Below are 25,737 nucleotides of genomic sequence, written 5' to 3'. Positions count from 1 at the left end.
AGATTAGACTGCTGTCCATCTGCACCAAGACGGAAGATCGAGAAAAAGAAGTTGTAGGCTGCAAACGGAGATTCAAAAAGGCGCCTCAAGCACCCTTATAGGGAGATGAGAGGCCCTTACGACGAGGCGGACGGAGGGCCTTACGGCGAGGGAGGCCAACAGCAACAGCAACAGAAGAAACCTCCGAAGAGGAGTCTCTATGAGTGTACTCTCTCGCGAACGAAAGAGAAACACTTCGTGGAAGAGACTGGTCAGCCAGTGACCTAAAAGGGGCAATCCTCCGAAGAGGAGCTCCTGCAGTTGCCCAGCCCCTTGAGCGAAACTGCAGGTGCGACCGCTCAGCACCAAGAGCATAGTCGCACGAAAAAAAGGCAAGAGAAGAACCCCCCAAAAGAGGAAAAGCTCAAGCCTGGACAGGAAAAAACTTCCCTCGGAAGGAAAGTTATCCGCCCAAGGAGGCAAGCCTCCTGACTGTTCTAAAATGAACTGGAGAGCTGTCCGTCGACACGGGAGTACTACCAGTAGGAGACACGCCCCTGACGACAATACAAGGGGGGAGGCAGCAACAGCCGAATCCCCAGGACTCAACCAGACAGCTCACACCGTTGCTATATTACAGAAACGAACTAGATCGGTAACTGTAAAAAAATAAAACAAATAATATTAGTACACATTCATTCCCCCGGGAAGGCTCCGAAGAGGAATCCCGAGGAAAAGGAACAAGAATTACACAACAGGCACGTGCCCTCACAACCACTTACACTCGCGGAAGGAGAGCTGTAACCAAAACAGAATTATAACAATTATAATTATGTAACTATGTAATTATGTAATTTAAAAATGAATGAACACTAAAGAAAAAAACGAAAACCCCGAAAGGAATCGTTCTACAAGCTGAAAAATTAACAACTACAATTAGATTCATAAACTAATTGAGACAAAATGTACGGCGTAGCAACCCCACCCACATGGGAAGGAAGCTACAAGGGCGTAGTAAAACATAGTAAAAGGGTGAACGACCTCAAGAGAGAGAGAGAGAGAGAGAAAGACCGAAGTCAAACTCGATCGCAACCCATAAAAATAGGCCGTGGTGGCCTAACTGCCGAGGCCTCCACGTAGATATCGTACACTACACACACACATCTGAAAAGGAAACTTACTTATTTCTATACTCAAATATATATACAAACATGAAAACATGTTTACATATATATTGAGTAAAAGAAAAGTAAGCGATTAAGTAAAGACAAAACAGACAATGGCTGCCAAGCGAGGACCAAGACAGAGACGTCTGTCACAGTCCGAGCCAAAAGTGAAAGTGAGTATTCACCTGTGTGTGAGGGGGAGGAGGGGTAGCTAGCTACCACTCCCCTACCCCCCCGCTAACTAGCGCGGGGGTAATACACCCTCGTTAAATTCTAATGGCTCGCCATTTCAGCTACGCTAAAAGTAATAACCCTTTGTAAATAGCGTGGTTTGTATTTCGGTTACGGAACAAATAAATTTTTGAATATACTTACCCGGTGAATATATAATAGCTGACGTCTCGGACGGCTCGACAGAAACACAAAAACTCGCGAGCGATCGCCATGAAGGTTGCGGGTGTGCCCACCAGCGCCGACTATCGGCCAGATACCGAATATACATGTAAACAGCTCCAGTTCTTCTCATTCCGCTGGGTCTCTATCAGGGAGGAAGGGAGGGCCTTTAATTTATATATTCACCGGGTAAGTATATTCAAAAATTTATTTTATAATCAAAATATCATTTTTAAATATTAAACTTAGCCGGTGAATATATAATAGCTGATTCACACCCATGGTGGTGGGTAGAGACCAGTATTAATACAGTTTACAGCGTATATGCTTAGAGTTTTTGACAGTTATATCATAACAATACCCAAATAAATATAGGTACCTGGTAAGGAAGCTGACTCTGACGATTACTCTGCCTTGTTAGTCCGCTTTCCTCACGAAGCCCAGCCATCCTCTTAGGATGCTGAAAGACTCCCAGGAGCTGAAGTATCCAGGGCGACAACCCATACAACAGGACCTCATCAAAACCCTTAATCTGGGCGCTCTCAAGAAATGACATTTGACCACCCGCCAAATCAACCAGGATGCGAAAGGCTTCTTAGCCTTCCGTACAACTCAAAACAAGATTAAAAACATTTCAAGAGACAGATTAAAAGGATATTGGAATTAAGGGAATGTAGTGGTAGAACCCTCACCCACTACTGCACTCGCTGCAACGAATGGACCCAGTGTGTAGCAGTCCTCATAAAGAGTCTGGACATCTTTTAAGTAAAATGACGCGAATACCGACTTGCTTCTCCAAAAGGTCGCGTCCATAATACTTCGCAGAGATCTGTTTTGCTTAAAGGCCACGGAGGTTGCTATAGCTCTTACTTCGTGCGTCTTAACCTTAAGCAAGCAACGGTCTTTTTCACTCAAGTGAGATTGAGCCTCTCGGATTAAAAATCTAATAAAATACGACAAAGCATTCTTTGACATAGGCAATGATGGCTTCTTAACTGAGCACCACAAGGCCTCAGATCCACCTCGTAAGGATTTGGTACGAGCCAAATAAAACTTAAGAGCTCTAACTAACAGTACTCTTTCAAGCTCGTTGCCTACGATCTCTGACAGGCAAGATATATCAAATGACTTAGGCCAAGGACGAGAAGGCAGTTCATTTTTGGCCAAGAAACCAAGCTGAAGTGAACATGTGGCTTTATCTGTGGAAAAGCCGATGTTCCTACTGAAGGCATGGATCTCACGGACCCTTTTAGCCGAAGCCAAGCACACTAAGAAAAGTGTCTTGAGGGTGAGATCCTTCAGGGAGGCTGAATGTAATGGCTCAAACCTGTCGGACATTAGGAACCTTAGGACCACGTCTAAGTTCCATCCAGGAGTTGCCATACGACGCTCCTTAGAGGTCTCGAAAGACTTCAGATCTTGGAGATCTTTATTATTGGAAAGATCTAAGCCTCTATGTCTGAATACAGACGCCAACATGCTCCTGTAGCCCTTAATAGTGGGCGCTGAGAGGGAGCGAACATTTCTCAGATGTAGGAGAAAGTCTGCGATCTGGGCTACAGAGGTACTGGAAGAGGAAATAGATGCTGACTTGCACCAGTCTCTAAAGACTTCCCACTTCGACTGGTATACTTTGATGGTAGAAGCTCTCCTAGCTCTCGCAATCGCTCTGGCTGCCTCCTTCGAAAAGCCTCGAGCTCTTGAGAGTCTTTCGATAGTCTGAAGGCAGTCAGACGAAGCGCGGGGAGGCTTTGATGAAGATCCCTTACGTGGGGCTGCCGTAAGAGATCCATCCTTAGAGGAAGACTCCTTGGAATGTCTACCAGCCATTGAAGTACCTCTGTGAACCACTCTCTCGCGGGCCAGAGGGGAGCAATCAACGTCAACCTTGTCCCTTCGTGAGAGGCGAACTTCTGCAATACCTTGTTGACGATCTTGAACGGTGGGAATGCGTACGCGTCCAGGTGAGACCAGTCCAGTAGAAAAGCATCTATGTGGGTCGCCTCTGGATCTGGGACTGGCGAGCAATAGGTCGGGAGCCTTTTGGTCAACGAGGTGGCAAAGAGGTCTATGGAGGGTTGACCCCAAGTCACCCAAAGACTCTTGCACATGTCCTTGTGGAGGGTCCATTCCGTGGGAATCACCTGACCTCTCCGACTGAGACAGTCTGCCAAGACGTTCAAGTCCCCCTGGATGAATCTTGTCAACAGGGAGATGCCTCGATTTTTTGACCAGATGAGGAGGTCCCTTGCGATGACGAACAGTGTGTGGGAGAGAGTGTCTCCTTGCTTGGAGATGTACGCCAATGCTGTGGTGTTGTCCGAGTTGACCTCTACCACTTTGTTTCGAAGAATGCTCTCGAAACTCATCAAGGCCAAGTGAACCGCTAATAGCTCCTTGCCATTGATGTGCATGCTCTTCTGAACCGACGTCCAAAGACCCGAACATTCCCGACCGTCCAGAGTCGCTCCCCAACCCAAATCCAACGCGTCTGAGAACAACACGTGGTTTGGGTTCTTGACTGCCAGGGACAGACCCTCTCTCAGACTTATGTTGCTGTCCCACCAGTTCAGGCATGCTTTTACTGGCTCGGAGACCGGGATTGATACAGCTTCTAAAGTCTTGCTCTTGTTCCAGTGTGAATCTAGATGGAACTGGAGAGGGCGAAGGTGAAGTCTCCCTAGCGAGACAAACTGCTCCAGGGATGACAGAGTCCCTACGAGGCTCATCCAACTTCTTACTGAACAACGGTCTTTTTTCAGCATGAGTCGGACTTTGAGCAGGGCTTGCTCTATTCGGGTGGCAGACGGAAAAGCCCGAAAAACTAGACTGCGAATCTCCATCCCCAAATAGAGAATCGTCTGGGATGGAATCAGTTGAGACTTTTCTAAGTTTAAAAAACAGTCCCAACTCCTTTGCTAGACCCAACGTCCAGTGAAGGTCCTGCAGACAGCGATGACGGGACGATGCTCTGAGAAGCCAGTCGTCCAAGTACAGGGAGGTTCGAATTCCCGATAAATGAAGGAACTTTGCCACATTCCTCATGAGCCTCGTAAACACGAGAGGAGCAGGGCTGAGGCCGAAGCACAGTGCTCGAAACTGGTACACCACATTCCTGTAAACAAACCTCAGATACAGTTGAGAATCCGGGTGTATAGGAATGTGGAAGTACGCATCCTGCAGGTCGAGAGAGACCATCCAGACTCCCTCCCTGACCGCTGCTAGGACGGACTTCGTGGTCTCCATCGTAAATTTTGTTTTCGTAACAAAAACGTTGAGCTCACTGACGTCCAGCACTGGCCTCCAACCTCCCGTATGCTTTGGGACTAGGAAGAGACGGTTGTAAAATCCCGGTGATTGAAGGTCCGAGACTTTCACCACAGCTCCCTTCTCTAGCAACAGAGACACCTGGTGATGTAGAGCTTGTCTCCTTGACTACTCTCGATACCTGGGAGAGAGGTCTAGAGGAACTGTTACTAAAGGAGGTCTGCGTACAAAAGGTATTTTGTACCCCTCCTTGAGCAACAACACAGACTCTTGGTCTGCACCCCTCTTCTCCCAGGCCTGCCAGAAGTTGTTCAGTCTGGCCCCTACCGCTGTCTGAGGACGTGGGCAGTCAGACTCTGCCACGGGAGGACTTGGATCCTCTCCTCTTGCCTCTCTTTCCATCGGCACGAGCGCCTCCCCTGCTGGGAGCTCTGCCACGAAAGGGCGGGATAAACCTAGACGCAGGAGTATCGATTCTGGGTCTCACAACAAAGGATGAAGAAGGAGCTCCCTTGCGAGCAGAAGAAGCCATCAGGTCATGTGTATCCTTCTGTATAAGCGAAGCAGCAATGTCCTTGATCAGCTGTTGAGGAAACAAGGCAGCCGATAAGGGAGCAAAGAGAAGCTCCGATCTTTGACAGGGAGTAACTCCTGCTGAAAGGAAAGAGCAAAGGGTTTCCCTCTTTTTCAGGACACCAGACGTAAAGGTGGAGGCGAGCTCATTGGAGCCATCGCGGATGGCTTTGTCCATACAAGACATAATAAGCAAGGACACATCCTGGTCAGCAGACGAGATCTTCCTGCTTAATGCTCCTAGAGACCAATCTAAAAAGTTAAAAACTTCGAAGGCCCTGTAAACCCCTTTAAGGAGATGGTCAAGGTCCGAGGAGGACCAACAAATTTTAGAGCGTCTCATGGCCAGGCGACGGGGAGAGTCTACGAGGCTTGAGAAGTCACTATGGGCAGAGGCAGGGACTCCCAAGCCGAGAACTTCTCCCGTGTCATACCAGACGCTCGCTCTAGAAGCTAGTTTAAAAGGAGGGAAGGCAAAGGCCGTCTTCCCCAAACTCCTCCTGGTAACCAACCAGTCGCCTAGTAGACGTAAAGCCCTCTTATAAGAGCGAGAGAGCACTAGCTTAGTAAAGGAAGGCTTGGCAGCAGCTAAGCCTCGCGCAAACTCAGACGGCGGCGAACGAGGAGCAGCAGTCACAAAATGATCTGGGAAAAGATCCTTAAAAATCATCATGATTTTCTTAAAATCCATAGAAGGTTGCGCAGCCTTAGGCTCTTCCACGTCTGATAAAACATCCAAAGGATTATCAGTAGGCAGAGGATCAGCAACATCCTCATCTGAAGGAACCTCATCCGACAATTGATGAGTCTCAAGCAAGGGAGAGACCTGCCGTGGTGGCAATGCTTGACAAGCAAAGTCCACACGCAAAGGAGCATCAGTAGCAGTCAAGGACGCTACGTCATGTAACTGCTTAAAGGACTGACCAGCAGCAACAACAGGAGCGTGAGGACGCTCGACGTCAAGTCGAGACTGCCTTGACTGCCTAGATTGAGCAGTTAAAACAACCCTTGACTGCGGAGCTTGACGCTCAACGTCAAAACAAGGCAACTGAGCTGGTTGGCGAACGTCCTGAACGTCAACAGGAGCATGCGGCAGCGGCTGAACGTCAACACGAGACTGCGGCAGCGGCTGAAAGTCAACACGGGACTGCATCGAGTGAGGCGCCAAGTCACGTGACTGACGTGACTTTGTAATGTCAACAGGACGAGTAAAGGCTCGTTTGGGCGGCTGAAGGCCAGGATCTCGATCAGCGTAACGGCGAGGATCATCGTAAACCTGCTCAACGGTATACTCCTCCATAAGGGAGGCAAGCTTATTCTGCATATCCTGCAGGACAACCCATTTAGGATCAACGGGAGTCGGTACGGGCCGAGACGATGGTAATGTCTGTGACGGCAAAACATTGCCTTTACTGAGACTCTCGGAGCCCGTGTTACGCTTTCGTTTAAGCGGCAAGCAGTCTTCCGATGACTGCACAGGGTCAGAGCTGTCCCAATGGCTACAGCCAGGACGCTGGACCTGTCCTGAAGGGACTGACTTCCGCTTTAAGGGTCTAGAAACTTTGCTCCAAGGTTTCTTTCGCGAGAAGCCTTCGGAAGACGAGGAGAAAACCGCCTCGCTCGTCTTATGGCAGGGGCGGTCTTGACGAGACACGCCCGAAACCATAGAGGGAACGTCTGTTCGTTTGTTAGAGCCTCTCGTCCCCATAAGTCCTACGACATTACTTCTCCCTGGTGCATGGGAGCTTGAAAGAGGTCTCGGACTAGGAGAACGACAAGCACGAACAGACGAACCCTCGGTCGCAACACTAAAAACACTTTGCGCACTAATCACTTTATCCCCACGATTTTCTAATGTGGCACTCTGACACTTTAACACATTCACATCCGCCATGAGTTGATTACGGTCCGTTGCCAGAGACTCAACTCTCTCGCCCAACGCTTGAATGGCAAGCAACATATCCCGCATGGATGGTTCATGAGTGCTAGTAGAAGGTTCAGGAACAACTACTACAGGGGAAGGATTAGGTTCAGGGGCATGGGAGGAGGAAAAATCTAATGATCTAGAGGAGCTTCTCCTCACCCTATCTCTCTCAAGCTTACGAGAATACTTATCTAACTCTAGCCAGTCGAATTCCGAAAGTACCACGCACTCATCACACCGATCTCCTAATTGGCAGGTTTTACCCCGGCAATTAGAACACACGGTATGTGGGTCGAGAGAGGCCTTTGGAAGACGTTTGTTACAATCCCTAGCATTACATTTACGAAATTTAGGAATCGGAGAAGGGTCAGCCATTTTGAAAAGTCAAAGAAAATCCAAAAACAATCCAAAGTCATCAACAATAAACGCTATCCAAAAAAGGGTTCAAGAGTTTTAATTGAAGAGAAAAACACCTGCACTGCGAAAGCTCAAAACCAAAAAGAAGTACTTCACCAAGAATGACGAAAAACTCCAGGTCAACAGCGAGTAACGGAATCAACTTGTCGACAAGACCGACAGAGAAGAACTGGAGCTGTTTACATGTATATGCGGTATCTGGCCGATAGTCGGCGCTGGTGGGCACACCCGCAACCTTCATGGCGATCGCTCGCGAGTTTTTGTGTTTCTGTCGAGCCGTCCGAGACGTCAGCTATTATATATTCACCGGCTAAGTTTAATATTTAAAAATAGGACATTACATACTTTGTGCAGGTGGTTTTGGTTTTGTAGGTTCATAGTTAGTTCCTATTTGGCCAGCCTGTTCTGAAAATCCATGGGCAACTTTATCCATGCGATCTTTCTGTATTCCAAATTTACCTCCAAAGCCCTGAAAAAACGGAGTTTTCTTCATCATAAAGAAACCAATAGAATAATTTCGAAGTAAGAAAAAAAAAAAAAAAAAACGCAATATTTCACCCCATCCACACTTTTATTTCTGACCTCATCTATCATTATTTCAATTCACTTAATAAAACTGCTCGGGCGGGGAGAGCGAGAGAGACTAACCTTTGAGTGATCAGTCTGACTTTCATGATGATCAACCTTTTCAATGTGATCCCAGCCAACTGCTGTCTTGTCTTGTCGGTCCTTCTGCACGCCAAACTTTCCCCCAAAGCCTACTGAATAGTCTGAAACAGGTGAAAAAACATAAAATTAGAGTCCAACTAAAGTATCAATTGTGTTACAGTTACTAGAATCAACTGAACTTCCTTTCGCTAATTTCATTAGTGAAAAGGTACCAAGATCTTGTTAAAATAAAAACTGTTACTCAAAGATGTCACATTAAAATTATGCTCATATAGTGTAATATAAAGACCAGGACTTCACTTCTACAATTGGAGCATAATATATTTTTATATATTTGTTTGAGTTTGCAAAATCTTTCATTTGGAAAGATCCAAGATATCAAAACTGAAGCCTCTTAAACTATGGAACTTGAGAACAAGCACATGAAGTCTTTGACCTGTTCAAGGCCAGTGCAACATTACACATAATAATTAAAACTGAGACCAGCAGATAGGTATGGAATCTATTTCCCTTTTGTTATTATTATTACTAGCTAAGCTACAACCCTAGTTGGAAAACCAAGATACTATAAGACTAAGGGCTCCAACGGAAAAATACCCCAGTGAGAAAAATAAAATAAATAAACGATATGAGAAATAATGAACAACTGAAATAAAATATTCTAAAAACAGTAACATCAAAACATACATTTCATATATAAACTATAAAAAGGCTTATGTCAGTCTGTTCCATAAAAATATTTGCTGCAAGTTTGTAGTTTTACCGATACAACTACCCAATTAGAAACATCATTCCACAACTTGGTCATAGCTGGAATAAAACTTCTTGAAAGTATCTACTGTGTAGTATTGAGCCTCAAAATGGAAAAGGGCCGACTACTAGAATTAACAACTTTATAGCAACGAGGTTACTACAAGGCATAAAATACTCAAAAATATCTAATAATTACCTTTCTGGCTTTCATGCTTCTCCACTTTCTCGATATGATCCCAACCAGCAGCAGATTTATCCTGCCGATCTGCCATGACCCCAAATTTTCCTCCAAAGCCCTGTGTGTAATCTGCAATGAAAACATATTTATTGTAAAAAAGATTAACAATATAAAAGAATGGCTCTCTTGGTGATTGTGGGTAATCCACATGAAAAGAGAGCGAGGAGGATGGAAGAAGAATGACGGAAAAACCATAATAATCAAACTAAGACTTAACCGAACTAGCAATTTTCATCGTTAATGGCTACTTCATTTAGAGAAGGTATTTTCTTATAGTTTTGGTACCTCACTGTTTATTTCTTTTTAGGTTTTAGCATATGTCCTTTTTGGTGAAATTTATTTGGTGTAACTTTAATATTCAAAGCTTATGCACTTCATGTAAAGTGAAAGTTTCACTGTGAAAAGTTTAAAAGCTTTATAGTACCCATATACCATGTTTACAATGAAGCTAAGTAAATTGTAACTAACTTTATGAAGCAATACACTGCAAAACTGCTAAAAAAACTGAACGATTAAAGAAAACAAGGAATAGTACATAAATTCATTTGGCACTCACTAACTGCAAAACTATACTAACTGGAGCAACGACTAAGCCAAACACTAAACATAGAACTGCATGTATTCAATCCTTCACTTCAGAAAATGAATTAAGTGAATGAGTCACAATTCATCAATAAATGCAACACCAACATATGCCATACATTAAATACAATAAGGAATAGATGAAAAAATCAAATATGGGTCAAAATGAATTAATCTATTAAAATAACTGATGAACAGCCAGCTGTTCAAAGAAAATCACTTTCTACTTAAAGTCTGGTAACAGGTACATGCACTTATAAAGATATCAAGGATGGCAAATATATTCACACACGAATAAGAAGAAAATTATGGAAATAGTGGCAATAACAAATACAAAAAGAACTGCCAGTGATTTGAGCTTTCTGGAAGCGTTATAAACGTTATAAAGGCTGTCTGAGCAAATATCTGGAAGTGATTTTAGCCTTCGGGAAGCATTGTAAACGTTTTAGAGGTTGTGCACTAAGTGCAAAGTATACAGCACTTTCAGAAAGATAAAATCAGTGGCAGTTCTTTCCTTAGACCTCTATAATGTTTATAATGCTTCCAGAACGCTAAAATGTCTGGCAACAAAACCACATCAAAAGTAACAATATTAGTAAATAAAAAGAATAAGTTGATAAATATAAAACATTTTAAAAGCAATATTTATTTTTTCTAGCTATACAAACCTCTCTGTCCTTTATATTACCCTGTTTGTTACAGAGGTTGGCTAGAGATACTTCTTAAAACTTGAAGGATGGCATTCCGAAGTGAAACTTACCCAGGAACATGTCTTCACCGAAACTAGAACAACCGTTAAATTTGTTAACAAGGTAGTTAATGATGGGTGGTGAGCGCAGATAAGTAGCCCGCCACCCAACCTGTTGGAAGTTCTTCACTTTTGACCTTCAGCTCAGAACTGAGAGGGGTGGTTGAGGTGGTAAGCTTAACTTTCAAAATTCTATATTTGTTCCTTAAGTGCGCAATATACAAACCTATCATCCTTTAAAATAATGACTCACTAATTTAAAGGTTTAAAGGGTGCTCATGAATGGCAGAGGCAAGGGACAGTGACACTGCCCTATATTGCAGGACAATGCCCTAGAGACTAACCATATACTGTATACATATGATCAGCACCCAAGCCCCGTCTCCACCTAAGCTAGGACCAAGGAGGGCCAGGCAATGGCTGCTGATGACTCAGCAGATAGACCTATAGGTTCTCCCAAAACCCCCCATCCATAGCTCACACAGATGGTGAGGTTGCAGCAACCAAAGGAACTGAGTTTGAGCGGAACTCGAACCCCCGTCTGGCGTTCACTAGTCAGGGACGGTACCACATCGGCCACCACAACCCTAATATTGGGTATGAAGTCCCGTAGACCCGAGCTGTTTTTTTTTTTTTTTTTTACCCCTTAGACGTTTCAGTCTGCCTGGCCCGGTATAGGAGCAAAGGAGATGACTTCAGCAACCTTTTACCTATTCAAAAGATGGATAGGCTGATTTTCACACCTGTCTCTAAAACCTAACCCCACTGAATATAGAGGGCTGACTGTATCCAAATTACAATATTCTTCCTCCCATAAAATGCAAAGATATTGAGGATCATGATTACCTAAAAAGAACTCCATGGAACAATCCACACAGTAATTCCTAACAAATTCTGGAAAAGGTGATCTCAAACTCATACTAAAAGAATTTAAAAAACTGGACTGGGTAGGCAAAATATGTCCAGTGCAGTCAAAGGCGGCTACAAGAATGAAAAGAGGAGCAGATGGCCCCATTCTCTCTCCTTAGCCAAACCGCCTCAAAAAATTCATATCCACTCTAGCTGCTAATCTATTTCTCACACCCTTCTCACCCTCAAAACTTCATTCCTGACCCTATCTAATCAAGATACAGTACAGTGATTTGTCACCAGATGGCCCATTGATGGCAGAGAAGTGAAAGCCTCTTGAGAGGAAGAAAGCAGAAAAGACTTGAAATTATTTTGGGTAACGTCGATGTCAATTACGAGAACAGAGCAAAATTAACATCAGGGGATGTTCAGAGAAATAATAATGGCACACGATTACACTACAGAACAGTTGGAATCAAATTTATATTAAATAGAAATACTGTACAACACAAATGGAAATTTAACAAGAAAATATATATACTGTAAAATAAAGGCAAAATTTTAGGCTAAACTCTTGCAAAAGCTAGACAAGCAGTAAAGACTACATTACCTTTTTGGCTTTCATGTTTTTCGACCTTCTCTATGTGATCCCACCCAGCCGCCGACTTGTCTTGCCTATCCTTCTGTATTCCGAATTTTCCGCCAAAGCCCTTTGAATAATCTGTACGGAGCAAAGTTTCAAAAAGCTGAGCAATATATGCAATGAAAGCACACAGCAGCAATGGCAACACTTTAAAAAAGAAGCATAAATTTCATCATCAAGCTCAAAGCTGCATATAACATACTTGTTTAATTTCTCAAGATTCCACAAACATGGCCTACAGAGAATTCAGTTTCACCTTTATTAACTTTTAGGAGATTCAAATATTTAGGGATAACATTCTAAATATTTTACATTTTATTAAAATATTAAATACTACACTGTAGTGTTAAAAATATAAGGAAGAGATTTCCAAATTTATCCTTACCACTGGGATAATTAATAAATGTATATTTAATTCCTTGATCTGTATAATCAAATGTAATCATTTTCATTTCATTATTCTTAACAAACAATCTAAAGAAGTATTTTCCTTTTAACTGGTCATTCATCTAGATTTCATGTGTATTATGGTAGTGAATCACATTAGTAGTATACATGTAAACCATTCTAAAGTAGATTTTTTAAACATATATAGTGATTAAAATATAACAAATAACTTCAAAAGAAACAGTACGGCAAGTCATAAGATCAGTTACAAAAGAAATGTAAGTACATTACTAAAAAGAAAGCATAGTTAACAGATTCTTCAAATCATAATAATACAAGAGCAGAGTTGAGTTTAGCTTTGGTTCATTAATCATGAAAAGTATATACCATTTCCTGGCTTTAGGCCCTCAATATTTATACTATCAAGTTTGTTTGTTACCTTTTAATGGACCAGTAAGACAAGATCACAGAAGGTTTAAGGGGGAAAAGTGTCTTGTGCTAAGTAGTTTTGTTTAATTATTTTCTTGAACTGCTCATAACTTCATGTTTGCATTTTTGGTAAAGTAAGGTAGAAATGTTATCTTCTATATTTTACTTGTGCATTTACGACATTAGTTATGGTTTCTTTTTCATTTTTTTCTGATGGCATCCTCCTCTGATGAAGTTTTTTTTGAGATATCCAAATGGTAAAATAGCCTTGTTAGTTAAGAGAACCTTTTTGTAAATTTTTTAAAAGAAATTTGTGCTTTACCTTAATATAAAATTCTGAGTTCTTTAATAAAAGTATGTTTTCATCATAGCTGGAATTCGGATGTTAAAACTTTAACAAAGTGTTGCTAGTTACAGGTGAGTGGCAGGGCAGCCCCTCCATTCCACTGCATAATGAGGTTCTCCTAGGACTTGTAGGATTGCTGAGGCAGGTATTAAAACTTAAAAGGACTCAAGTAAGTTTGCACTGAGTAGTTAGGAAAATTATAAATTGCTTTAAAAATCTATGATTTCCTTCTACTCGTATACAAAACTTAGTCCCTTAATAGGAGACTTGTCCTAAGGAGGGAGGAAGTCCTTATAACCAATTATAGCTGGTTTAAAATCCCAGGTTGTCCAAACACTGACATGAGGAGGTGCTAAAGTGTTGACATCTGCCCACCTCCCACTTCATGAGAAAAGATTCTCAGTTGATAGACTAGGTTTCTGTCCAGCGACAGACAGTCACTGAAGAGCCTCTATCCTAAAAAGGGTATGATGACTGAAGGCAGGGTCAAATAAGTAATGAGGTTGGCCACATGATTGTGCACCCTTCCCCTCCGAAGGAGGATCAGAAAAATCCTTCTATACCTAGTCTTAAAGAAACGGTTTGTTACGGAAACTTACCTGCATCAACTTCCAATCAAGCGTATAATGGCCAAATCTTCTTACTTTTCATCCTAAACTTACGTTGCGAACACCATCTTAGACGAAATACATTTTGTCCTGTAAAGGAGCTAGGCTCGCTAGACAACCTGGTGAGAAGTTACCACATGCGTTTTGTCGGATGAATACCTAGAGGTAGTTCGATTTACGTATGTGGTGTGCATTCCATCCAGCATTCAACACATCAGTAAAAATGAAGCATTTCAAAAGGAGTACACCTTAATAAGGTTCTCGTCACTTAGTCACCAAACTAGATCGTTCCGTACCCCTTGTTTCACCAGTACTGTACCAGAAAGTGAAGATGATAGTTGTCGGTTGAATATTGTCGCTTGCAGTGAAGAAGCCCATAAGAAACAAGATTCTCTGATGACGAGGGATGTCCGAGCAGCTGTTGCCACTGTCCCCCTGTAAGTTTTGCTTGGAGAGAAAAGGTCGAGCTACTTTTCCAAGTCTAATGAAAGGGGCTTTGCTGATGCCGCATCTATCAGCAATCCCAGCAACTCAATCCCTGTCTGGGTTAGAGACATTACGTACTTCTCTCAATTTTCCACAATCTTGAGATTGTGGGAAAAAGGAGCCTAGCTTGGTGTTGAAGCCGCTGTCTAAAAAAAGACTGGCTGCGAGTGTTAACATAGTTGCTTATCTGGAAAACGACACTTGTACCCTTAGCGGGAGGAAATCGTATACGTAATGATTGTTGGCCTAAATAATTCTGTCCATGAATCATCATGCACATGGATTATCTTGGGCCTAGACAATCATGCATGAATGATTGATGGCTTAAATAATCGTGCTCATGGATAATGATGTTTGTTAACTTCGTGTCATAGAGACCTAGTAAGTACACGGGATAGAGTCCTTGCATGCGTACTCGTAAAAGGTAGTATGTAAAACACCATGCATAGAGCCTTGTGCATAAAAGTCAGCAACATCGAGACTATATGCATGGAAAAATGTTGCTCGTATGAGTCAATTAGACGAGTGTGTGTGATGAGGTAGTAAAGTACAGAATGTAAGTAGAGCCTGTGCACATGAATCTCAGAGCATGTAAAATACAATGTCGCAATACAGTACGCATGAATGCCTTGAGCGTGGAGCGCATACGTGTGGATTCTCACGGGGACTGCCTATAGTCCAGTCCAGCTAGGGGAAAAAGAAGTGCAGAGCTCCAATATCTCGATCAGCAAGTTCTTGGAATAGAACTATCTCTCCCACAGGGAAAGAAACTGTAGAGGTCTCCCGTACAAAACTCCTATTATTTGATCAATCTTCCCGAGCTTCTCTTATGATGTCCTTAAGATGTTCTCCTAAAAGTAAAGAAAGGCAGAAAAAGAAACCTGAATTTCACCTTCTATGGAGTCGTCCAGATTTGTGATGACGCTCCAACGTAGAAAGAGGATCACAAAACTATGAAGAGACCGGTCAACCAGGTGATGCATTCCTACATTTAACAGTAGTCAGGGTTACGTTGCCACTACCCGGCCACATTCACATGGGCATAAAAAACAAACAGCACAGGAAGAAGAATGTGGATATCGGCAGGTTGCAGTGACAACTGTCGCCAGTTCCAATTATCTGGAAAAATCTGTAAAACTTCACTTTCTTAATTATCGCTCGTGAATGATGATCTGTCAATTGATTTATCTGAAATAAAGAGCAAAAGATTAAAATAACCAGTTGGATACAACGGAATTACTTGTATATTATCTTGCAGCTGAAGCAAACTGGCTATGCAGTGTGTTTGGGGTCCGGGCTTTCCCACTACCCACCAGCAACTAACAACACTTGTAAAATCTTCAACAGTCTAATCCAACTGCTGTATACTCATAACATACTTCTATTAAAGAAATAGGGTTGTATGTGTGTAGGAACAAAATCATATTTAATAAACACCAAAGCTACTGGATCAAATGTTACCAAATACGGCTTTCTCCAGGAAGAAAAATTCCCACAGAATGTCAATAAACATTGATAGCCACTAGAGTTCAACAGAGCCATAAAACTAAACTAATAATTCACAACTCGGTATCCTAAACATTTAATTATTATCAAAATCTTTTAGGAAGTGGAGGACTACATTTATTGAACATTCAATTTACTTTATAAATGTTTAAAATATTATCCGGATAACTGATCCTACAAAAACACATTACAAACGAGAATCTACCTTTCTGACTCTCGTGCTTCTCAACTTTTTCAATGTGGTCCCACCCAGAGGCAGACTTGTCTTGACGATCTGCCTGGACTCCAAATTTTCCGCCAAATCCTTTGCTATAATCTGTTAAAAAACATTATATCTGAGCAACATCAAATTATGAAGTGCCTGTGTCACACAACTGGCCATCACTGACGAAAAACAGTGTCTTTCAAAACCTACCTGCAAATAACATTATAGATTACTCTATTGGCTCCATGATAGAGAAGTAATAAATCATTCAAATTTCCAAGCTGCTACACCAATTGCCTTTGGAAACAAAATAACCACAGATAAAACCTGGAAATGGATAAGGCTATGAAATTTTGGATTAACTCTCACATTAGTATCTGCCCAGATGTAAAAGTTATAAGTCACACAGATGCAAAAACATAGTTAGCAATTTAATCAAGAGATGAAGGGGGCAAAAAAGCTAAATGGGGCCAAGAATGTATACCATTATAATTCTTGCAGAGCAGAGAATAAAAGCATAACAAAGGCTGCAAGTCAGCATATACTGCCAGGCATTAACACCTAACAACAAACAATTTCCGTTCTTACCAGATCTATCAACAATTGGTCACAGTTAAGGACTTATGTGAAACAATGTTAAAATATCAAATATTTTAGTACTGTAAAAAATTCTTCATAAAAAATCAGAAAACAATACTATTAAGTATGCAGTACCAAGAATTATACTATGACAGAATTCCTATTCCATTACCTGACCACATTCAGCCGTCAACATCCAATTTCGAAGTACTCTTTACAGCATATGAAAACATCACACAATAAACCACAAGTGTAAACGTACAACTAACCTTTTTGACTTTCATGTCGATCCACCTTTTCCACATGATCCCACCCCATAGCAGATTTGTCCTGACGGTCGGACTGTACGCCAAATTTACCGCCAAAGCCAGATGAATAATCCTTTTGGGAAGCATGTTTTTCCACCTTGCCAACATACTCGTGGCTTTCGGCAGTTTTGTCCATCCTAGAAATTCCAAAAAGGTTACAACAATACAACATTATTTTCTATTATGTTGTCGTTTTGACAATCGTAGTTTTGTTCTGTATATAAGTATCTAAAATTATCAAATTTGTTCATAATTTTTTATTTATTTTCAGGTGAATAACTAGGAAACTATTCATTCACAAACAGAGTAAAAAACATGTAGAGTAATAGCAAAAATATTTAAAATTTTATTTCCAACCATCACAGCAAAACATGACAATCAAACTACGAAAGACTTAGAGACTTGTATTTCATTATCACAAGCAAAATCTTTTACCATGTTGCTCTGTACCCACAATATCTAATATGCTTTTCAGAAGGCCAGACAAAGAGATGAAGCTGTAGTACTCTGTAACAGACTTAGAATACAGATAGTCCCCTACTCACTACTATACTAAGTTACACTTCAAATGACAGCATACTGTATGTCTTGGCTATTTAATTCCCTGTATGCACTGCCATCTATAGCCTTGTACAGTGGCAAATTCTTTTTCCTAATATCAATACTTTCTCATTTAAAATTCTAGGTATTAATTTTCAATCTATGCTTCACTTTTAACATTTCTTTAGCAATACAGTATTATTTCTTAACTATAAATTTTCAACATATCAGTTAAATGTCTGTCTGAAATACTAAATATCTGGAACATTTGACATAACATGAAAAACTATGTGAACATCAACACCTCACCTGTCTTTTTGAACTCCAAACTTGCCACCATATCCATAGGAAGCCTTGGGCCCCTCCTCAAGTTCTCGGCGCTTGATTTCAGCATCGGACTGGAGAGTAGCTTCTCTGAATTCTTTCATGCTGCGATACAGAGAAGGAAAATTACAAATGCTTTCATAAACTAGCAGGGTACCCAAACTCTTCCCTCATTTCATCAATTAAAATAATTTTCTAAATTTATTACATACCGTATAAAGCTTGAAAGGCACAGATATCATCTCTTTCAGATATCACATGAAATGTGGAATCCTCCTGGACCAGGAATGCATTAGTGGCTGCCCTTTCAAAATCTGAATGCGATTCCTTCTTGAAAACAATTACCGTATATCACAGCTGACTATTTGTGAGTTGTCATTTATGAAGTTATACAAGCAGCAATCTTGTTTCTTCGACATTCCTGTCAATCAAACTGTCTAAACGTTATTCATCTACTTCCACTTTAAAAATCAAAATCCTTCTACAGAGAATTCTTGAAATCAAAAGTTAATTACGAATGAAAAGGATATCCCTTAAAGTTAGGAATTCTGACTAAGTGTTCTGGTCAAAGTACTTTAATGACACCACAGTTTTATGACTGTGGAGAAGGAAGAAACACTACCAGTACCGGTAAAACTGTAATGACAAACACTAAGCATGTTATGCCAATCCAAATTAGTTGAACAAGGGATGACAAAAGACAATCTACAAGGTGGACCTAGATATTTATGTAATGAGCAAAATAGATGATGGTAGTTGACTGAAGTATCAAAAGTAGTTACGTTATTATTTTCACTACCTGAAAGGTAAATCGGTTGCTAACTTCAGGTGTACGGAGTTCCTACTCATGATTTTGATTCCAAAGTACTGTATTCTAGCAAAGTTTCCAAGTCCATAATTTCAATCCAAGTTATTTATATCATGGTTCTCTATTGAAGATCTCTCTGAGTTATTCATAGCATGCACTAATACTTGATAACACCTTATAAACAGATAAGCATAAATAAAATCTAAAGAAAACTGTACTCTTAAAAATGGAGTGGACTGAATGAAGTAGTAAATAATTGTACAGTGAACCCTCGTTTATCGCGGTAGATAGGTTCCAGTCGCGGCCGCGATAGGTGAAAATCCGCGAAGTAGTGACACCATATTTACCTATTTATTCAACATGTATATTCAGACTTTTAAAACCTTTCCTTGTACGTAATACTGTTAACAAACTACCCTTTAATGTACAGAACACTTTATGCATGTACTACAGTACCCTAAACTAAAACAGGCACAAATATTAAAGGTGTTTTATGTCATGCATTTCCTAAACATGCTAAAAAGCATGATAAAAAATGGCAACCAATGTTTTGTTTACATTTATCTCTGATTATAATGTAGAAACAAACTGGAGGTAGAGCTTTGCTTATTACCCAGACATATTTCCCATACTTTTCCCTTAGAACTACATCACATCTTCCTACTTTAGATATATAGATATATATATATATATATATATATATATATATATATATATATATATATATATATATATATATATATATATATATATATATATTTATATGTATACACATATACATACCTACATATATACATAAATACATGCATACATATATATATATATATTACTGTATATATATGGGTTATGGAAAAAATCCGCGAAGTGGTGAATCCGCGATGGTCGAACCGCGAAGTAGCGAGGGTTCACTGTACACCAATAATGAATAACAACGCAATGTGTTCTGTATAATCCCTATGCTTTTATGGAGAAACATATGGCTAAAAAAGAAACTGTGTAAAATTTTGAGATCAAACAAAATCACAAATGAAGGAGTTGCAAAGAACTGTTTCTAGAAGATGAAACATTATGACCATTATGGTTTGGTAATTCAATACATGAGTGAAAATATTTTGTCACCAGAGGGATAGATGATATAAAAGTAGCAGGTGAAAGGCAAGATGCTGTAAAATAGATAATAATATAGTTATGCTGTAATATTAATGAAAACATGGACCAGATGGAAATTCAGGCAGGAAACTATACACAAAATCCCAAGTTTTAAAAACAATTTGTATTTTTCTTAAATATACAAACCATCCTCCTTTAATATGAGTATGACTTCAGCAAATCTTGAAACTCGACTATTAAGACTTCATAATGAGGTATCAATATTTACAGGAAGACGACAGGGAAATCACAACCTCCCCCGGCTCAATTGTTAATCATCTATTGCACTCTCATAAACTGAAAAAACAGCTGAACTTGAGCAAGTGCTAACAGGTGGATGTACCAGAGTGCTAAAAGGCAAGTACAAGTATTCTCTTACAGGTGAGTATATGTAAACACTATTAGGTAAGAGTTGAAAGGTGTGCCTGAGCGCCAACATGAAAGGATCCATTAGCACTGTCAGACAGTTCCTATGAGTGCGAAAAGAGGGACACACTATACCTTAGGGGAAATGGGTTGTAAGATCACCAGATCTGACGAGTGTGAAAGTCTCACTAAATATGTGCTATTACCAGCACATGAGTTCTATAACAAGAGTAATTGCTTTGACGCACGAGCATCAAAACGTGGGAGCTTAATAGAGCTATACAAAGTTCTTGTATGATAGCCCGCTCTTGCAGAAGGTAAGTTAGGCATGACTTTATAGGAAACGTGAGCTAAAAGGTGACAGCACACTAGCAAGAGTGCTAGTGTACATACCGTCACCGTCTACAAGGACAATCTTCAAAGGAGGAGGGTGAGAGAAGCTTCGCTGGGTAGGCATACCCCATTGGAGAGTAGTACAGGGGGTTTTCGTTCCTTTTAACCCCACTGACGCATGAATTATTCACCTTTGTAGATGACGAAATTGAAAGAATTTGACAGGAACCACAACACTGGGGGACAGTGGGAGCCACAGGCTTTGATCATAGGCATACAGTAGGTGTGACAGGCACAGTGGTGATAGGCAAGAGTGACACTTAGGAAACACTAAATGCAGGGATCATCATTTAAGTCATTATTACCAGGGTCCTAGAAACTGCTAGCACTGGAACTACTGCAGAGTTATTAGTTTCAACACTGGTGTACTGGCACTGGGATGACCAGGGAGAAGTAGCCTTTGCAAACTGGTCCTTCAATAAGACAACGAGGGCCAACCTGCAAGATCTAAGGAAGACTGAGCCTAGGTTACTTGTCGTCAGCAGTCTGCAAGAAAGAGCTTCTAGCACATCGAGTGCCGCGATCACCTGACACTCCACAAAACCTTGAAATCTTCACAACGTAGATTGAAGTTCTGCCTGTTCCTGAAGCATACTTTCCAGGCCCAAGCAAGAGGGGTACTGTGTATGCTTTAGCTTGAGTGAAGAGAGAATTCGATATGGAACGCAAAGTGATAAATAGTATCTCTAGCAATTGATGGGCTTCCCAGAATAACACCCAAGACAACTTGGCCTTCTCACTACCCAATAAAAATGACAGCCTTACGGGAGGCCATGATCTAAGCTCGGTAAAAAATTGATAATTGCAAACTACTATACTGTACTGTACTTCTAAAGTAGTGTGTATCAATCGGCGGCTCAGGGTTCAGCCCTAAAATGATGCAGGTTCAACAAATACACATTCTTGCTTCGTTTCATAACTACTAACACGAAGCCGCATTATCAATCATTCAAACTAAAAGGCAAGACAGAGATTGAACAATCTTAGATAGGATGAAAAAATACATCTGTACTCATTGCAGCCGAAGACAAAGTGGGGAGGCCTTGACAAGCAGGTGGGTGGGTGGGGCTACTCACCACCTTTAGTTAACAAGCTCGTTAATGATTCCAATGACCATTCCAGGTCCACTGAAGCCACACCCTACTTTAAAAGAAGAATGTTTGTACAGTAATGTATACAAGTAAGAACAAATAAATAGCCTATAAAAACAAAGAAGTCTCACTTAATTGATCCAAGATCACGTTTAGTTCCATATCTCTGCTCCTCTACTGTCATTTCGTTGACAAAATCAGCGTCAGTCTCCCAGTCGTCGTCATCGTTGCCATTGTCGGCGGCAGAAATTTGATGCCCAGCTTGTGCTTTCCACATGGTTGTACAGTATAGAAGGACCAAGACTGAAATAAGAAAGAAAATAAAACCAACTGATACATGAAAAAAGTTATCCAATATTACTCAACACTCTGAGATCCTTTTAGATATTTATTTTGGCAAGATTTTTAAGGAAAATATACTATCAAATATAAAATATTAATATCAAGATTATTTCTGATCATTTCTAACTTTCATATTTTACAACCAGTGACCACTAGCTAGCTTCGCAGATGCGTAAAACACAATGCGCATATGTCACAAAAGTAAAGTACAGTAATGTAAACAGCTAAGCAGAGGAGTATAAACAAATACTATAGCACTATAATCATTAGCCAATAACAATAATTATATAATCTGTTTAAATAACTGCATAAATGATCAGGAGAAGGAACGGGCTCTAGTGTATCCTTAACGTAAACACACAGGAGCTGGCATTATGTGTCACGTATGGTTCATAGATGGTACTGTATGGCACATGTTCATTACTGTACGTGATTTCTTTACGTTTATGCATTTTATGACATTTTCACGAGCAGCAAGCACAGTAACTCATGATTCAATAGGTTTCAACTGCTGATACTTCTGTATTTAAAAAAAAAATACTTTATTTTCCAAACTTAGGCCGCAATTATGCCATTTCAAATTTGAGGAGTTTGTGGTTTCTCAGTAATGCTGTCACTTTTTTATTCATCTAAACATTTCATTCATTTTATTCAAAGCTGTAAATTGTTAAGTGCTTCCCATTCTCTGTTCCAGTTTATTCAACTGTAAAAAGCAACACTGAGCCATACAATGTTAACAAATTTATTAGTGATGGGACAATACCAAATTTTAGAACGATTCTGATACAAGTCCCAATACCTCAATAAAGTTCCGATTCCGATACGAGTCCCGATACCTCATTAAAGTTACGATTGCTATACGAGTCCCGATACCTCATTAAAGTACGAGTCCCGATACCTCATTAAAGTTCCGATTGCGATACGAGTCCCGATACCTCATTAAAGTACGAGTCCCGATACCTCATTAAAGTTCGGATTGCGATACGAGTCCCGATACTTCATTAAAGTTCTAATTCCAATATGAGTCTCGATTCCAATACTGTACATGCGATGAATTCTTGATTATTTTCAGACCCTGAAGCTTGTTTGTGAAATAAATACATTTTGGACAAAGTACTTTTATGCATTCAAAAGGAACATAAATAGTTTTGTTATAGCACTAGTATTTATAAGTCCTACCCAATTCACCTATTACCTATTTCTTATAAATCTTTACTCAACATTAGCAAATGTCACAATCTTACTTCCACCATTTACACAAATTAGTGTGCAGTGTGCTTACTTATCAGGGGGCTCCCACTCACCTCAACTAACTTTGGATGCTGTTAACTTAACCCTTTTACCCCCAAGCTATTTGGAACTTTCCAACCCTTAACCCCCAGTGTTTTTTTTTTTTCCAAGCACATTTTGCAATATATATTTTTTAAATTGCTCTAACAGCCTTAATTTTTGTCATAGAGAGGTCAGGTTGGTCTCATTCTTTTGGAAAATGCCCTTTAGTTTCTCATAAAGTTATCAAAAATATTAAAAAAAATGTGAATAGCAGTTTTTTGTAAGGACGTACCAGTACGTCCATGGGGGTAAAGGGATGAGTTTTGTGAAACGTATCAGTACGTCCATTGGGGGTAAAAGGGTTAATGTACATTAAAATATTTTTGAAAAGCAAAGATAACATTATACCATTTCAATCCACAGGAAAAAATCAGCTGTCTATAAACGTTTTAGATGTTCGTGAGACAAACAACAAACTATCCTTACTAAGCCTAACCTAACCTAGCCCAAGACCTTACATACAGACCTCTATTAGGCTTATTGGAACTTGTAGCCCTCTTGACCTGTGAATTAACTTTACCCAAGCACCATTGATTGATGGGTCTAATTTGATGTATGAAATATGAAAAATGCATTCTACATCAGATTAGATATGTGGGGCTTGTGAGGGGTAGAGCAACCACCCACTCACGACTAAGGACACAGCATATTCGGGTTCGCTTGTGATGGTGCATAAGTAAATATCTACATTCAAATGATGTTAAAATTAATACTTGTGATAATCAGATATCAACGACAAGCTAAGAACCAATCTAGAAGTAATTAGAGAAACAATAACACTATGCTGTTATTAAATATTTATTCGTGCACCACAAACGGTCAATATCGACACCTTTACCCTTCTCAAGCCAACCCAGGATACTGTATCCTTAATCACTGGTAGGGGACTTCGCCCCCAAAAGTTTCCTATACTGACCTAAGCCACTAATGTTCATACTTATGTTCATTAATTGATTGATTGATTTGATGTTTTCTGGCATCCTGAGATTGTACATTGAAGTATCTCTGAATGGCCTACGGGTAAAATTTCATGATGGTTAACCTTTTTTCTGATTAGTCCACCAATGCAGGGGTAAAACTATTTTTACAGACGGGGAAACATTGAACAGAAAATATATAGTTTCCTGTAGAATATAATGTGATTTAATCGAATTTGACCTTCATTTCAACCGCAAACGAACAGAACAACCAGTTCGGCAATTTAAAACGGGCATTTTTCTCTGTGGTAAAAAGCTGTTTTTTTTTTTAGTAGGAAAGCTTTCCCCGTCCGTAACTATAATAGCAGCAGCCTTTGTACATCAGCGGCCAGTACCTCCAGCGAGCATGAAATATGGACACCAACTAAACTAAACTCCCTCCCTAACCTAACCTACAAGCCGTCTCCTTACCTAACTAGAGGGGCCTGCGACCCCCCTTTACAATGCTGTATTTTCAGTCAGCCATCATCATACATACAGATGGCTGCTATCATACATACACCCATATAATAAAACCATCAAATGAAATTAGGTCAATTTCTCTAGGATAAAGCTAACCTCCAAATACCGGTACAGCAATACACCTGCATTGGGGCACAAATAAGATAGCCTATTGCTTGGTAAAAACTACGTTTATTCTACGCTTAATTAGCCTATGTAGCTTAATTATACAAAATTGTAATATAAAACAGAAAATATTCAGATTAAAGATATACTTACTACTACAGGATCAAAACATTGAGGGAATATTTATAACTGCAATTAATATATCTATTACGCTATAGTCTATATACCGTAAGCTGAAGTACAACAGAAGTCTATGTACCCGTCCTGGTTAATCCTAGACCGAAATTGTCGTCTTGAGACCGAATTAAGACCGATCACAACCGCCTGTCAAAGTGATGCCCCCAACCGAGACCAGACTCAAGTCAGGTAGCGTATTACATTGTACAGTCTATAGGGTGGCTCTCCTTTACGGGCAAAACGTCTAAAGCAGACTTTTAAACCCACAAATATACAGTTTATTGACCTATCTTATATAAACAGTCATAAAGAAACACTTTTCAATTCAACTCACATATTTTTAAAGCGATTAATAATGTTTTTTTCCGCGGTATGTCAGCAATAGCGTTATCTATTTACTTCCTCCCAACGCTGTTATCTGAGCAGCGTTGCCAACGCCCATTCTTCAATTTCCGGATGAGTCACGAGTATTCCCAAGTGGGGATTAAATCTGGCTATATTGGAAATATATTACTTATATTTTATGGAAACTTACGAGTTTTCTTATGTTAATTGGCTATCAAACTACTAATTTGATATCCATCTGACTGTGTTTTTAAATTACTTGTTCTATGTC

At 40.2% G+C, this 25,737-nt stretch overlaps 1 protein-coding gene across 9 annotated transcripts in view; it reads right to left on the bottom strand.

Annotated features, from left to right (window-relative positions):
• The window catches only part of LOC137642400 (src substrate cortactin-like), a 94,938-nt gene extending 69,411 nt beyond the window's left edge, over nucleotides 1-25,527 (bottom strand). For 2 of the 9 annotated variants that reach the window (XR_011044769.1, XM_068374929.1), the window contains exons 1-9: nucleotides 25,204-25,373; nucleotides 21,858-22,029; nucleotides 17,905-18,024; nucleotides 17,017-17,192; nucleotides 16,169-16,279; nucleotides 12,169-12,279; nucleotides 9,338-9,448; nucleotides 8,368-8,489; nucleotides 8,065-8,188 (exon numbers count right to left, since the gene is read on the bottom strand). Coding sequence is in view for 8 of the 9 variants with exons in the window: in XM_068374929.1 (XP_068231030.1) it covers nucleotides 8,065-8,188; nucleotides 8,368-8,489; nucleotides 9,338-9,448; nucleotides 12,169-12,279; nucleotides 16,169-16,279; nucleotides 17,017-17,192; nucleotides 17,905-18,024; nucleotides 21,858-22,003 (1,021 nt within the window). In the remaining variant the exon portion in view is untranslated. Of the gene's footprint in view, nucleotides 1-8,064; nucleotides 8,189-8,367; nucleotides 8,490-9,337; nucleotides 9,449-12,168; nucleotides 12,280-16,168; nucleotides 16,280-17,016; nucleotides 17,193-17,904; nucleotides 18,025-18,131; nucleotides 18,268-21,857; nucleotides 22,030-25,097; nucleotides 25,380-25,455 lie in introns of those variants that run through there. The other 7 variants (XM_068374931.1, XM_068374933.1, XM_068374932.1 and 4 more) reach the window with 7 other exon arrangements.
• Between the last annotated feature and the right edge of the window lie 210 nt (nucleotides 25,528-25,737).

Source organism: Palaemon carinicauda, chromosome 6, assembly GCF_036898095.1.
Source record: "Palaemon carinicauda isolate YSFRI2023 chromosome 6, ASM3689809v2, whole genome shotgun sequence".
NCBI lineage: Eukaryota > Metazoa > Arthropoda > Malacostraca > Decapoda > Palaemonidae > Palaemon > Palaemon carinicauda.
Note: the sequence above shows the minus strand (reverse complement) of the source record. Positions and strands in the feature narration are given on the sequence as shown.